The following is a 14,071-nucleotide window of genomic DNA, read 5'->3' as shown; positions in this document are numbered from 1 at the left end:
ATTCATCCACCACCACCTTCTCTCTTCTGGCATCACTTTTGTCATGTCCTGGTCCAAATTACTCTAATTTTCCAGCTAAATTAATAGGTCTAATGAAAGATCGTAGCACTCCCTTCCCCCAAAGGAGTTGCACACGACTTGTGTAATAGATCTTGGAGTCTGTGTCAAGGAGGTGGTTGGAGGACTAGTGCTGGTACAGATGAGCTTAGACCCTGATAAAACAAGTAGCACAAAAAAATCCCTGTAGAAGTTTGGGAAATGCTGACCTGAATGTCAGGATAATATCTCTGGGAAAAGGGTTGATTTTTCCAAGCAGGAAGTGGTTTGGAAGAAAGTGGTGTTGCGATGTGAACGGGGCATGCAGCATTATCTTTGTGAGCTGCTGTTTAATAGCTTGTGTTTTTCATACTTTTAATTTGAGTGACTATGTTGCAAAAGATTCTTCTTGCACCTCAGTAGGTATTGAAAAATGGGGAACAAATGTGTTCTGCATCCACTAAGCTTTGATAAATTCGGGGGGGGGGGGGAAATTGCATTTTGGAAAGTAGACTACTAAATTTGTAGGACCAAAACCTCTTGTAACCATCTTGTTTTATTGGAGAGAATGCTTTCCATGCACATTAAGGCAAATCAGAGGCTGTAGGAAATTTGAAAGACTCTCTACAAAGCTGACTGTTTCCCTCCTAGGTCTTTCATCCTTCCTTCTCTCTCTGCTTCTATGCCTTTTTTATTTTTCAATTGATTTTCCTCTCTCTTTTTGTCCCTTTCTTGTGCTCACATCAAGTGATCTTTTCAGGCAAACATCACAGAAAAGCTGTTTTTCAGATTAACACAGTCTCTGCTCTTTTATTGAGTGCCCTGTAACAGCTAATGTGATTTGCACTTCTGCATACAGCTCTCTATTATTACCCATCGTACTGGGACTGGTGTGCAGGTAACTATTAGTCACCAGTGGAGCTGCTAATTGTGTAGATTAATTGATCATTTCAGTTGGGTTTGTTGTCTCCAAGCATGTTTGTGGTTAAAGCAGGGAAAATCACTGCCTGACTTACTGTTTGAGAATGAATGACTTTAGTATGATGTGCCACCTTGTATAACTCAGATGCCTGGTTACTAATGCTCAGCTGTTACACCCAACACTGAAGTGGGAGTGCAGCAGCTATTCCTCCTGTCATCAGTCATCATGCTGAACACTTCATCTCAGACAGTTCCCTGACTGCTCCTGAGCAGCTGAGCACTGGAGTTCCTGGCCAGATTATTGGCAGGGTGGACTGGCTGCTTCTTACAAAATAACTTCTGCCACTGGCCCGTGTGTTCTGTTCCTTTGATGCAGGAATCTATTCTTCAGGCTCCTAAGTCCACACAAACTCCTTCAAGTTCTCCATATCTAGCTGGAATCTAGCCAAGATCTTCTTCCTATTTAGCAATACTAGAGGAGCAATATGGTTATAGACCTTGAAATTTATTCAAAAGCAGGTTGAAAATCCAGGGCTAAAAACAAATGCATTGTCTCTGTGCCTCATTAATTAATGTTTTTTTACGGGTGCCTGCCCTGTAAAATGTGAATGGCTGATGAGTGACAGAGAGCCATGCCTGAGCCAGAACAGAGATGTGCCCTTTTTAGAGCTGAAAGTCAGGCAGAGGAACATGTTCACTGTCTTCCAAGCAAAACACCAGAGACGAAGGCATTCCATAAGCTGTAAGTCTCGATCAGTGACATTGCTTCTTACCAGGTTGTAAGCTGCTGCTGATCACAGAAGGCAAAAGGCAAAAAGCAAAAGCTGAGTATGCACCAGCTGACATGGACCTTGCTCAGAAATAGTTCAGCTTTCAAAGGCTTTGTATTATCAAGCTGTAACAAAGCCGCTTTGTGCCCTAAATACAAAGACATGACCCACTTCCCCTCACTCTCTCAGGTGGGTAAGAGAAGTTCTTTCCTCCTTGTTCACTGCACTCCCCAGGACTCACTCCTTTGTGTGGGAGGGAAGTTAAGAAACCACTGAGAAGACCAGAGAGGGAAGCCCTCTTCCCTTCTTTGCACAGGTTATGTAGTTTATTGCAGCAGATTCTGTCCTCCCTGGCTTCCCTTCAGCCTCTCCTGCAGGTATTTCCAACTCTGCTGATGCCTGTGGATAGGGAAATTCTCAGCTCTCAGTTCAGAAGTGCCTTTTAGCCAATAGTTGTGAAACCAGTGGAGTTTTGAGGTAGAAATCCCGTGCAGTGTTTTGTAAACCCTTCCCACTGAATCAAATAGGTTGTGGGTGTGTTCAGTGCAAATGCAAGTAGGTCCTCCCAACTTCCAGTAGCCAGAGTTACGCTTTTTAGGCTGATACTCAGACCACTGTCCATTTGTATCTGGCCTGGAGCTTTTTATTGATTTGGCTGTTTAAAGCCAGAGTTGTGCAGAGCTGAGAGAAGGCAAAACCTGACCTAAGTGAAAAGTTCCAGCATTGCTTCGTCTGTTTTTAACCAACTAAAATAAAGTGAACAGGATAATGTATCACAGGCACCATCTGCTGATTTCCATTTCCCTTTCCTGCATATTGAGACTGTTGAACTTGTCTCTAGCCCCAGCTCATGGCTCTGATGTGCATCAGCTCCAGCAGTGTGACTGTCCCTTTGTTGTTCTTCGCAGTCCCTTGCTGACATGCATCTCGCTGTGGGTCGAGCCCACTGCTCTGGTCGGAACAGCTGCATGCATCCTAGAGACACAAGAAACCTTCAAAGAAGTGAATGGACCCTGCTGTAGTCTACTGGTAGTAACAAATAATTAAAGCTAAAAGCTTCAACAAAGGGAATACATTTATTGTCAGGCAAAGCCCAACAGCATTGTAGGGAATGTCTTTGGTAGTGGCTGCATGCAGCCTGGACATCTGTGGTGGGGAGTTCGTAAATGTTTACATTCTTTCAGTCTTAAAGGTAATCAGCTGCACTATGTTGATGGGAACCCAAAGGAAATAAAAGAATGAAATCAAACTATTATCAAACTATTTGAACATAAATCTTTTTTCATCTCTGCAGGCATTTCTTCACCGGATTCGACAAAATGCAGTGGACAAAGCCGAGAAGTACATAACAGAGGAGAATGTTAAGGTATTTCTTCTGTCTTCCTAGTTTTCTTGGTAGGGAAAGTGATATGCAATGAAAGGCTAGGTTCAGGGATATGAATATCAAATATCCTCTTGTCATATTGATGCTTATTATTAAACTGGTTCCCTAAGGAAAAGAGCTCATGTTGACAGTTTATCTGTCAATCTGTTTGCCCATTCTTATAGCTGTCATCTTCCAGTAATTTTTCATCTCACCAGCTAATTTTAGTAAAATTTGACAACAGTGTAGTGTCAGAGATACTAACTTTTGGCAAGATTTGTGAAATGCTGAGTAGAGTACGAAGGGGCCATTCAGTGTTTTTGAGAGGAAAGGCAGGGAATCCACAGCCCTTGTCTGTTTTGTTTGATAGTATTCACTTAGCCAATTTGCATCTGCTGTTTTCTACCAATAGAAAATTGATAGGGCTTTTGAGAAGGAGGCAGGAATGTTCCTTTGTGTTCTTGTGGAAAGGAATTTGGGTTCTTTTAGGAGGTCTGTGTATTGTGAGACCCTTGTGTGAGGAGGTTCCTGAATGAATTTTGCACTGGAAAGAGTTAAGGGACATAGAGAACTGTGAGGTACAGGCTTCTCTGGGGCCCGTGGTCACAGGGGTGCATGTTGTTCATTAATGTCATAAGTACACAAAACACTTCCCTGTAGTAATTTGGCTTAAAAACTCACCTTGTACACATGTGCACGTGAAACCTAATCCCTCTTCGTACACGTATGCAAGTGAAACCCACTGATGAGTGGGACAGAGCACAGTTTGTTTGCCACTGGATGGTGCTTTACTGCACTTGTGTTTGGTCCTGGAGCTCCTGAATCAGCAGCAGCTTTGCCCTGGAGCCCTGTGGGAGCAGGGCAGCCACAGGAGGTGTGTTACACCCAGCTGTGCTGCTGCAGCTGGCGCATGTTTCCCTCGGCTGGCACATGTCTCCCTCCATTTCCTGTGCCAGCCTTCCTGGGTGTTCCAGGTGAGCAGGGGTCCAGCCCCACGTTGGCTGTCAGTTCTACAGGCCAGCAAAGTGTGGTATTGACTTGCTGGCATCAGAAGGGGCTGGGAACAAGACTGCTGACAGCTCTGTGGAGCTCAGCCTCTTGCCATCCTCAAATCTGGATATCCCCACTCTCCAAAAACTCACCATCCAGCATCTGGAGTAAGTTCAGAGGTGGCTGAAGAAAAAGAAGACAAGTGATCAGTGACAGTAGATCTTGTGTACATAGAAGTGTGCAAAAACTGTGTTCTGCATGAAAATAAACCTACACAACTATTTGTCAGTGTTGATGTTGGTGAAAATTACTATTCTATCACTATTTATATCATCAAAATGAATATTAATTAGGACTGCCATATAATCAGATGCAGTGCCCACAAAGCCTGTTCAGCAGAACTTGTATTTGAAGTTTCTTCACACTCCTCTGGGGAAGTACCACTTTATCCTTGTATCATTCTTGAAATGCCTGCGGGGTCTTTTTGAGGCTACTGTGAGACCTCATTTATTCCTGTTATAACAGTACCCAGCTTTCAATAAGAGAGCTTCCCTACAGTAATAAAAGGCTTATGCCTATTTCTGATGAAGCAGAATCACAAAGCACAGTTTTCCTGTGTCCATAGTTTCCATAGTCAATATTGTCTCCTCCTTCCACCCTCCATCTCCCTCTATACCAAATAATTTTTCTTTCCTGCAACTGAAAGATACTTGTTTTTATTTCCCATTCCTTTCTCCCTCCTTGCTGGTAGACCCAGGAAAAGCAAGGTGGTGTTGGGACTTTTGATAATCTGCCTGCTGCTATTACGTGTCTTGAGTCACCAGAGAGCTGTGAGATGGCTTATGGCAGAAGAGACTATAAAAGTGGTTTGGCAGCTTATGTAAGGAGAAGCCTGTCTTTACTCTTTCTTCACGTGGCAGAAATGTCTAGAGGAAAATACGAGGTATTCAAGCAGTCGCTCACCTCTGAGCAAAAGGAGAAAGTGCTTTTTAACATAAGTTGGGTTATTGCTGCCAGTGTTATTTGCAGATTTCTCCTACAGCTGGTTCTAAGCACCAGAGATTTCAGTAATCTTCAGCCACTGTAGCCCCCTCCGGAAAGGCCACATTTAGTCCTGTGCCAGGCCCAGACTTTACAAGTGCTCCAGTGACTAACAGCTGCAGCAATATCATAAAAAATTGGTTTTAATTTATACATTGCCTCATGTGGAAATAACTCTCCTGATATGTTAATACTATGCTGTGCTCACAGCAGGCACTGCTGTCACTTCATTGATACAGCAGTTTGAAGGCAGTACAACTTGAGGGTGTGCACAAGGATGGTAACTGGATTTGGCACAGGAGCATGTGCAGTCAAGGTCTGTCTGCTGCCTTGATTTTCAAGTGACTCTTACCTGCAAATTCTGCTGCAAGCAGAGCTTTACTGATCACCTCAGAATTCATTAGCTTGCACAGATATTCCTTGGATCAAAAAACACCCCTGAAGACTGCTCCTGAAGGATCAAATCATCCCTGACAGATGTTTTCCTCTTGTTTGTTAATCCCCTTCTGGCACAGCTTCTAGCAAAGCAATGCAGGCAGGGGCTACTGCATCATCACATCACTTTCAGCCCCGTGACAGAACACTTGCAGGCTCCACTTGAATTAGCACAGGAAGTTTTTAGAGAGCAATCAAAGGATCCTAGCTCGCTGGACTTTTTTTGGGTTCAGAGCCAATCAGTGCAAATTGCGTTGGAATCTTTCAGCTTATTGAGAGCTAGAAAGGAGCTCTGAGGCACAGGTGGGCATTAATGATGGTGCACACGACTGTATCTCAGAATTTCTGAAGGGAGAGGGAAGCAAAGACAAGGAAGATGCAACAGGCTTGGCTCTGCACATGCAGCCAGCTTGCAGGAGGAGTTTGAGAGAAATACTCTGCCCATCCTTGTGAATAATAGAAGATATAGAGTTGAACCTGACTACCTGCAGAGAGGAAAGCCTTGAATTCCTGATCTTGTCTACCCCTGCTAAACCAGAGAAGAACTGGTTTTAAACCAGGAATTGAGGTTTCAGTCCTATCTTTAATGATTAGACTTAATTTACAGATTATTGCTTCTCTGAATTGCTGCCACATCACCAGCCACCAGGCTGAATCAGTGCCACGTCTGGTGAATAAATTCCACTGCATAAAGTTGAAGAGTTTAGTGTTACAGTCAGGCATTTTGGGAAGTGTTCGGAGATGTTAGGCTTGATCACTTCCCACACCAAATGCCAGGAAGAGGAAGGCTGGTTCTGTCAGGCTTCACTCTTTAGGGTCACCTGCTCACTGAGCCAGATCTGGGAGGCTTCTTCCAATGTGAAAGCTTGTTTGACTGCACCGCAGATCTTCTCTTTGCAAGCAACATAGTTAAAGCAAAGCGACAGAAACACTGTCTGCAACACGTATGTCACTGCAGACTCCAGGATTTACTCTGCCCATTCAGGTTTCCCTCCAGTGGCTGCCAGCACTGATGGGTGTCACCTCACATCAGAACTTCTGCCCCTCTGTGGTAGCATTCCATCTTCTACGCACAGATTGACACTTTCTTCTCATAATTTGTATGAAAATGACCAAGATTTATAATGTGTATAGTATCTTTCACCCTGGCAGTTTAGTCCCCTTAGCACACATATATTCTAATCACAGAGATCATTTAACTGGTACCATTACGTTTTAATACAAGGTTGAACAAGGGGCCTCTGTCCCCCTACATGTGCCTTTTGGCACTGAGGTCAGTGAAAGGGACCTCTAAATGCTGCTCTTGAGGTTTATGAGAAATGTTCACTATTCTGTACTCTGGGCAGTGAAAGGCTGGATTCCATACGGCAGAGATTTTGTCTCCTGTTTACAGGTGCACCCTTGTGTGTGATAGCTTCAAGTCCGTTTCTTCCAGAAAGGGATTTCTAATACATGGGAAGGAAAGGCAAGCTACTCCCTGCTTCTGTGTCCTGCAAAGTGAGTTTGGCCTTGTGGTTCCATTTACCTGGCTGTTCTCAGGGAAATATTCTCAAGACTTAAAAGAGGTTGCTTGCATTTATCATGCTCAGGAGTTTGCAAAGATAGCCTTAATTTACAGCAGGGACTTCAGTAGCAATAAAGATTTTTATAGGGGGCTAGGAAAGGGGCAAATACAGTGTAATTCATTCTTTACAAGTCCCTGTCTGAGCTTTGGATCTTGTCATGGTAAGTCTAGAGCTCCACAGTATTTTGGCATTACTACTTAGCAAAAAACTCTTGAGATATATTATAAACTAGCAATGTTTTTCTCCTTATATTTCAGATCTTATTTTCTAACATTGAAGACATTCTTGGTGTTCACAAGGAGTTCCTGGCTGCCTTGGAATTTTGTTTGCAACCAGAACCCCAGTCTCAGCATGAACTGGGAAATGTTTTCTTAAAATTTGTAAGTACAATGACTTAATGCTATCTGAAAATACAGTTTCCTGTCATAAACTCTCCTGCCCCTTAGCAAGCCCTAATCTCTAAGGCTTGTAGCAGTACTATGACAATGTGTGTCTTGTATGAAAGTTGGAGGTAGGGTGGGAAAAAACCTGTGAATGAGGTTAGAACAATGGACACCACATCAAACAATGATTGAGCTAAACAACAATGTATTTTTAGAAACTCTTCCTTTTCCTGTTGAATTTTTTCCTTTTTTTCTCACCCATCTGATCACACTTTATTGCTGAGAATTTGTCTGCTTTTGTTCCAAAAGTTTCAAAAAAGCAGCACAGTTTCAAGTGCCTCAGAAACAGTATTCCTAAAGGTGCTTCCATGGTGTTGAAAGCCGGGGTTTAAGTGGTATTCCATACTCTGCTGCCACGAGCAGCCCATGATGGGGCTGAGGAGCTTTTCTCACAGCACATGCTCTCTCTGTTTTACCCAGGTAAACAATGGGGAACAGTTCTTTGGTCTTTCATTTTGGGCAAGGTTCTCTTGTTGCAATGTGCTTAGAAGAAGTGCTGAAACACTCTCAGTGCTGCTTTTTTGTTATCATCAAATCACAGTGCGTCCTGGGGGGAGCTTGCAGTGAGGAAGTGACATAAGACCCCTGAGTCTTGAATGTATTGGTATATCTGCTGTTGTGATCACCTGGCAAGGTCATTCTTAGTCCTGATTACGAATCCAGTACTTGTCAGCAGCGGGATGTTAGCACAGGTGCTTTTCTTCAGAAACTCAGCGTTCAAAATACTTACAAATTTGGTGAATAGCTTGAGAATTCTTGAAGCACTGTTTTCCAGACACTGCATTTTTTTTTAGTGGAGCATGTTTTCTCTAAGTTTCTGCCTGTCATATATCCTTGTAACGATCCCCAGATTCACCATGTGGAGTTCCATGAGACTGCAGTGCTTGGGTCCTCTTCATGAGATCTGTGTATCCTTAATGTCTTCTAGTCTACATAGGCCTGACTCTTCCTGGTCTGTCTTGGCCTAGAAGAGCCTTACTTGGCAATGGTCCACCAGCCTTCAGAAACAGAACACTGCTTTTATAGAATCATGGAATCATCAGGGTTGGAAAAGACCTTTAGGACCATCAAGGGCCACGTCAACCCAGCACCACCACCATGTTCACCATTAAACCATGTGCTCAAGTGCCACACTGACATTTTTGAATACACCAAGGAATGGTAGTTGTTATGGGCCCGATACTCTCCCAAGGACCTCTAGTTCAGAAGGATTCAAGTCTTGAGTAACACCTAAAGCAAGCCAGCAGATTTTGCAAGAATTCCAAAAAAGAAATTAATGAACATTGTCTTTTTGAAGTATTTTAAGAGATGATGAAATGTGCTTGCTCTGATATTCAGGTGTGAAAAATTGTTTTCCTTCAGGAGACAAACACTGTCTACCTTACTGTACTCCATTTGGTCGGGTAATCAGAAGTTCATTGTCTGATGGTAGATGCTAGAGTTTATTCTGAAGCTGTGGTTCAGTGTGACTGTAACAGATGGTAAAGGACATCCTTAAACGTTCATTCAAAATCCAGTCTACAGCCTTAAAACAGCATGTAGGACATGTCTTTAATGCCAGAGAGAGCACATGCACCAACTGTGGAGTGACCACACCTCGTGAGCACAGGCTCACTTTTGCAGGGCAGGAAATGGTGTGACGGTGTGAGAAGCAGAAGGGCAGAGAATTCTCAGATCCTTTGTTTCTGATATTGCCATATTGCTAGAGGTTTGGGGACATAACAGCTAGAAACTTGTTCTAGGGAAACCTGTGTTATGCTCATTATTTCAGAGCAATGTTGCATGAGTGATCAGTTTTACTGTCTTAAGTCATCAGGGATATTGTTTTGTTGAGAATTATGTCTTCTGTTTAGGTTTTTCATGTTGACAAGATTTGGTTTCAGCTTGCTTTGAAACAAGAAAACGCCATGCCTTGTTAAAAATATGTCCAAATAAAATGTTGCAGTTTTCCAAATGTCTTACTTGCTTTTTTCCTAGTCAAAACTGTTTTCAAATTTGTACTAATTTGTGGGCAGTACTAATGGATCCAAAATAACATATTTGGATAATAAACTGTTGGTTAAAGATTTATTTTAACCAAACTGAGAACAGTACAGACTTACTTCTGTCACCAAAACAGAAGGTCTAGATGTGTATCCAGCAGATTTGCTGAGTAAGGAAGTGCCATTTTTATGTGGTCACATCTCTGACCATAATTGCATTTTACCCTAGAGCAACTGCAGGTTCAGAATTCCTGGGCTAACATCTGCAATTATGTAACTGATAATTTCCTCACCAGGCTATGGGAGAGCCCAGGACTGAATATCACCCAGAGAGGAAATGAAACACTTCAGACACAGAGTAATTTAAAGCATAGTTCTCATACTTGTGGGTTGCCGGCATGGGGTACAGCTGGGAAAGACTTGAGGAAACACTCTGGTGTGTGTATAATTATTGTACTGTCTTGAGCTTTATTTTGTCATGATCTAAATATAGCCTCCCAAACTCCAGGCACTCAAAGCTGCAGTCAAAAACCTGAGCAGTGACATTTTGTGTGCACTGATGTAATGGATGATCTTGTGTTAATGGCTGCTATTTTTAGTTTCAAGCATGGTGCTTGTTTGCATCCAGGGAATTGAGGAGAGGTGAGAGGAGAAAATGTGGGATAAAATTCTATATCTGCTTTACTCTGTAACTCTCCTGCTTTTATGGTTGACAACAATCCTATTGCTTTTTTTCTATTGTGCTGTGGACCCAGGCCTGCCTTTTCCTGCATCTAGTGGTCAGAAGCTTTTGTTTCTTTGCAGCTTCCCAGTATTGCACCCCGGTAGCAATATGAACAGCTGCTGCTGAAGGATAAAAGTCCTGAACATCTGCATTCCAGCTCTTTTGCACCATACCCTTTGTGGATGCTGTTTTATTTGCTTTGTACCATTGTTCTTGTGTTTGGACATACATCTATTTATTCTCGGTTCTTTCTTTTGAAGTACAAGGAGGGGAAAAAATTAATCAGGTTAGTGATAAACCAAACCCAAAAGTGTTTTACAGACTCTGAACATGTGTATCTACCATTGAACATCTGACCAGAATGCCAAATTCTCCTAAACTAACGTTAATGCAATTTCTTTTTCTTGTGACAATAGCAAAGGGAATATCCAGTGACTGCAGCTGTATTCCCATGGTTTCATGCTAGTGAACTGCTTCAGTTGGTAGTAGTTTTTTGCTTGGATCACTGTGAGCTGTCTTAAAAGTAGCTAGATGCTGCAGATATCTTCAGCTGACACAGGAAGCTCTAAGCATCCTAGGAGTCCAATCAAAACTCAGAAAAATTAACTTCCAGGTTCTGGAGAGATGAAAACGTTCAGATAGAATGTTTTCAGACCAGAATCCTGCTGTGAATGCAACAGCAAACTCTCGAGGGCATTGGTTGCATGGCTTGGTGCCCTGAGATGGTAGCTCTGGGAAGCCTCCTGTATTACCCGGCAGAGTGCCACACTAATGCTTTGAAATTACTTTTGCTATGCAAACTAGCTTGTGTGTGTGCCTCTCCATAGCGCTCCATTATGGCATAGAAGCCAACCTGAACCAGGAAATAAAGTACTATTGCGAGAAGCACTCAAAACCAATGGGTTTTTTGGCTTCTGAACCATTCATTTTGCCTAAAGCCTAATACAATCTCATGACTCCCCTTTTATTCTGATGAATGCAATACTAGAAGCTCTGAACATAGCTGCTGAAAGTCCAGCCCTTCCTATCAGCTTTGAGAGGATCAACTCACTCCTTGCCTTATCTTCTGGGGCATGGAAATAGTTGTTCCTGCTTCTTTTGTGAATCACTCCATTGTTTCCAGATGTCTGGTGTTTGCAATGGGTTCAGCATCTCTGATCATGTTAGATACAAGGAGTTGCATTGTCTTTGAATCTGACGATCAGTAGAGCAGAACTTGCAGACCCTGACCTGCCAGCTGACCTTCATTTCTTAATAGGGGATTTCATTCCAGCATGTGCTGGTGGGTGTGACATGTCCCAGTGTTAGTACCTCAATCTCATTGTGAAGCTATCTTTCCCTTCCTTTAGGATCTGTAATATGTTGGTTATTTGATATGTATTTGATGAAATTCTTCCAGTTACAGAAATTATGGACAGCTGTTTTGTCTGCTGCTTGTTTCAGAACACAAAGTAAACCAGCAAACCTACTGGGGCCTGGCTCTCACCCCTGAAAGGCAGGGGATTTCCAGCTGACTGCTTTGTGTTATGGTTCCCCTCCAGATCTCAGAGCTTATTTCAGGCTCTTTCTTGGTTCTTCCTAGCCACCTGTGTTTCTTCCTCCTGCAGGAGTGGTCAGCCTCCTTGCTCCTGGCTTTGTTTTGCTCTTGGCTACTTTCATGGACTATGCGAGTATCTCAAAATAGCAAAATCCCTCCTTTCAGCAAAGAATATTTGTGATCTTAGTGAAGCGTTAAGAGAAAAAGTGCTGAAAGTCTCAGTGCTCAGAAAAGTCTCTGTTAATTTACAACAGAGTAAGTCAGGAATTAGTGAACACCTGTATACATTATTCACATTAGATGAGTGCCACACACTTCATGAAAACTCCAATGCTAGTGCCAGTTGGAGTCCACCTCTCTTTGTAAAGAATTTGGTAACAGACTGTGGCAAAATAATCTCTCTAGTGGTGTCTGAGTCAATAAGTTACTTCGTTTTTCCTTGCAGAAAGACAAATTCTTTGTATACGAGGAGTACTGTAGCAACCACGAGAAAGCACTCAGACTGCTGATGGAATTGAACAAGATCCCGGCAGTGAGAACATTCCTTCTGGTAAGCACCTTCTCTAGCACTCTTGACTGAATGGTCTGACTTTGCCCTGTGCTCATAATAGCTCTTCGGTATCCCAGGAATGCTGGGTATTTTGCAGGTATTACCCATTCCAGGTATGGAGCACTCAGGGTGGAGGGATATTGAAATCACCGATGAGTTGAGGCACAGGACTGAGCACTACCAGCATGAGTGATTGCAGTGGAAACAAGGAAGGTATTTTTTTTTAAGAAGCTACAGAAAAAGCAAGCACAGATGATGGAGTAATGCAGTAAGTCAGCAGCAAGACTGAGGCTAGTTCGCATGGGATTTGATTCCCTGCTCAGTTCTCTGACCAACCCACCATCTACAGGCTCACCAGAAAAATGTGGCTTGCTGCTTAAGTCAGAAGTAACCTAAGTCCCATCCAATGAGGGACTGTGGCCATACAGCCTTCAAACACGCCTTAGAAGCTGGCCTGGGAGGAGAAACAATCAGTGGGCACTGCCTTCTACCCAGCATTCCTTACTTTTCTTTCTTGGTTGTTTCTTCTCCTTACTTTCACCCCAATTTTGCTTGATTTTTAAATGCCTTGTTTTCTTGGCCATGGATGCATGGCATTTGTAACGGGGTTGGCACATAAGCAAAGGAATAATTTGTCACATTAGCTTTTTTCCTAGTAAATTCTATGAAGTAAAAGAAGGCTGCCTTTGTTGCAAAGGACCTGATTTTCTTTCTGCTCTTCTTATTTTGTTTTCTGTGAAAGGTCTGTTCTTTCCCAATGTAGTACAGCAAAAGAAAACTTCTGCATATATGTCAGTCACAAGCAGGGCCAGAGCATTCCTTTGCCCGCAAGATACAGGCCTCAGAGCGAGCCTACTCTCATGCTGTTGCATAGTCCGAGTCTGTTTGTCATGTCTGAGTTTTAATGAACCTTATCAAACCATTCCTTTGAATTACTAAATGACCCTTACTTTGTTCATTAGTTTTTTTGGGTGCTTCTGGTGAGGGAAACCAATGAAAGAGGAGTGAAGGTGCATGTCCTTCCCAGCATTCAGAATGTTCTCCACTTCCACTGGATTGACAGTTTCCTGTTTATGTTAGAGACAACAGCTGGCAAACTGATTACGAGGGATGTCACACTGTCTACTGTGGCTTGCTGTAGCACCTGAATCCAAGAGATTATTAAACTGGCAGCAAATATGGGAAGAGAGGCTGCACTGATTTGTCTACTTAGCTGTGGCTGCTGTAGTTTCTTCCAGGCTTCCCTTCCCTTTCTCCTCAGCCTCCCAAACCAATGCTACAATGCTACTATGCAGAGAAGGCAGCACTAAAGTACAAAGCTTTACTTGTGAGGATACACTGGCCCGATTGCCCCCTCACAGCTGCTGAAACATAGAATGTGGGAATGTGTTTGAAAAATCAGTAAGTGTTAAAGGGCAGTTTTGAGCCCAGAGCTAGAGAGAGGGGAAGAGATGGGAAGGACTGAATCACCCAAGACTTGGAAATTGGACAGGGAGCATTGTGAGCTGGGTAGCCAGTGCTACAGATCTAGAATAGCCTGGGAACGGGTTATTTTACAGACAATTGTCTTTAAAAATACCAGTTAGGACTAATGAGATATTATGTATGATGTCTGTGAACATTCACTGAAGAGAAAAATTGTTGAACTACAGCCAAAAAACTCACTAAATTTCGGAGTGTGTCTGAGCCACGGTTTGTATTTCACAGGGGAAAA

General features: G+C 42.8%; 1 protein-coding gene across 4 annotated transcripts in view; it reads left to right on the top strand.

The window, feature by feature from the left end:
- Positions 1-14,071, top strand: part of PREX1 (phosphatidylinositol-3,4,5-trisphosphate dependent Rac exchange factor 1) — a 144,650-nt gene that overhangs the window by 56,373 nt on the left and 74,206 nt on the right. For 3 of the 4 annotated variants that reach the window (XM_042044418.1, XM_042044410.1, XM_042044399.1), the window contains exons 2-4: positions 3,022-3,093; positions 7,379-7,501; positions 12,253-12,357. In XM_042044418.1, the coding sequence (XP_041900352.1) occupies positions 3,022-3,093; positions 7,379-7,501; positions 12,253-12,357 (300 nt within the window). Of the gene's footprint in view, positions 1-3,021; positions 3,094-6,949; positions 7,054-7,378; positions 7,502-12,252; positions 12,358-14,071 lie in introns of those variants that run through there. The other variant, XM_042044426.1, reaches the window with a different exon arrangement.

The sequence above is a fragment of the Corvus kubaryi genome, unplaced genomic scaffold (assembly GCF_017639235.1).
Source record: "Corvus kubaryi isolate FWS band 111438036 unplaced genomic scaffold, C.kubaryi_AGA036_p1.0 134, whole genome shotgun sequence".
Lineage (NCBI taxonomy): Eukaryota > Metazoa > Chordata > Aves > Passeriformes > Corvidae > Corvus > Corvus kubaryi.
The sequence above is the reverse complement of the archived record's forward strand: the minus strand, read 5'-3'. Positions and strand labels throughout refer to the sequence as shown.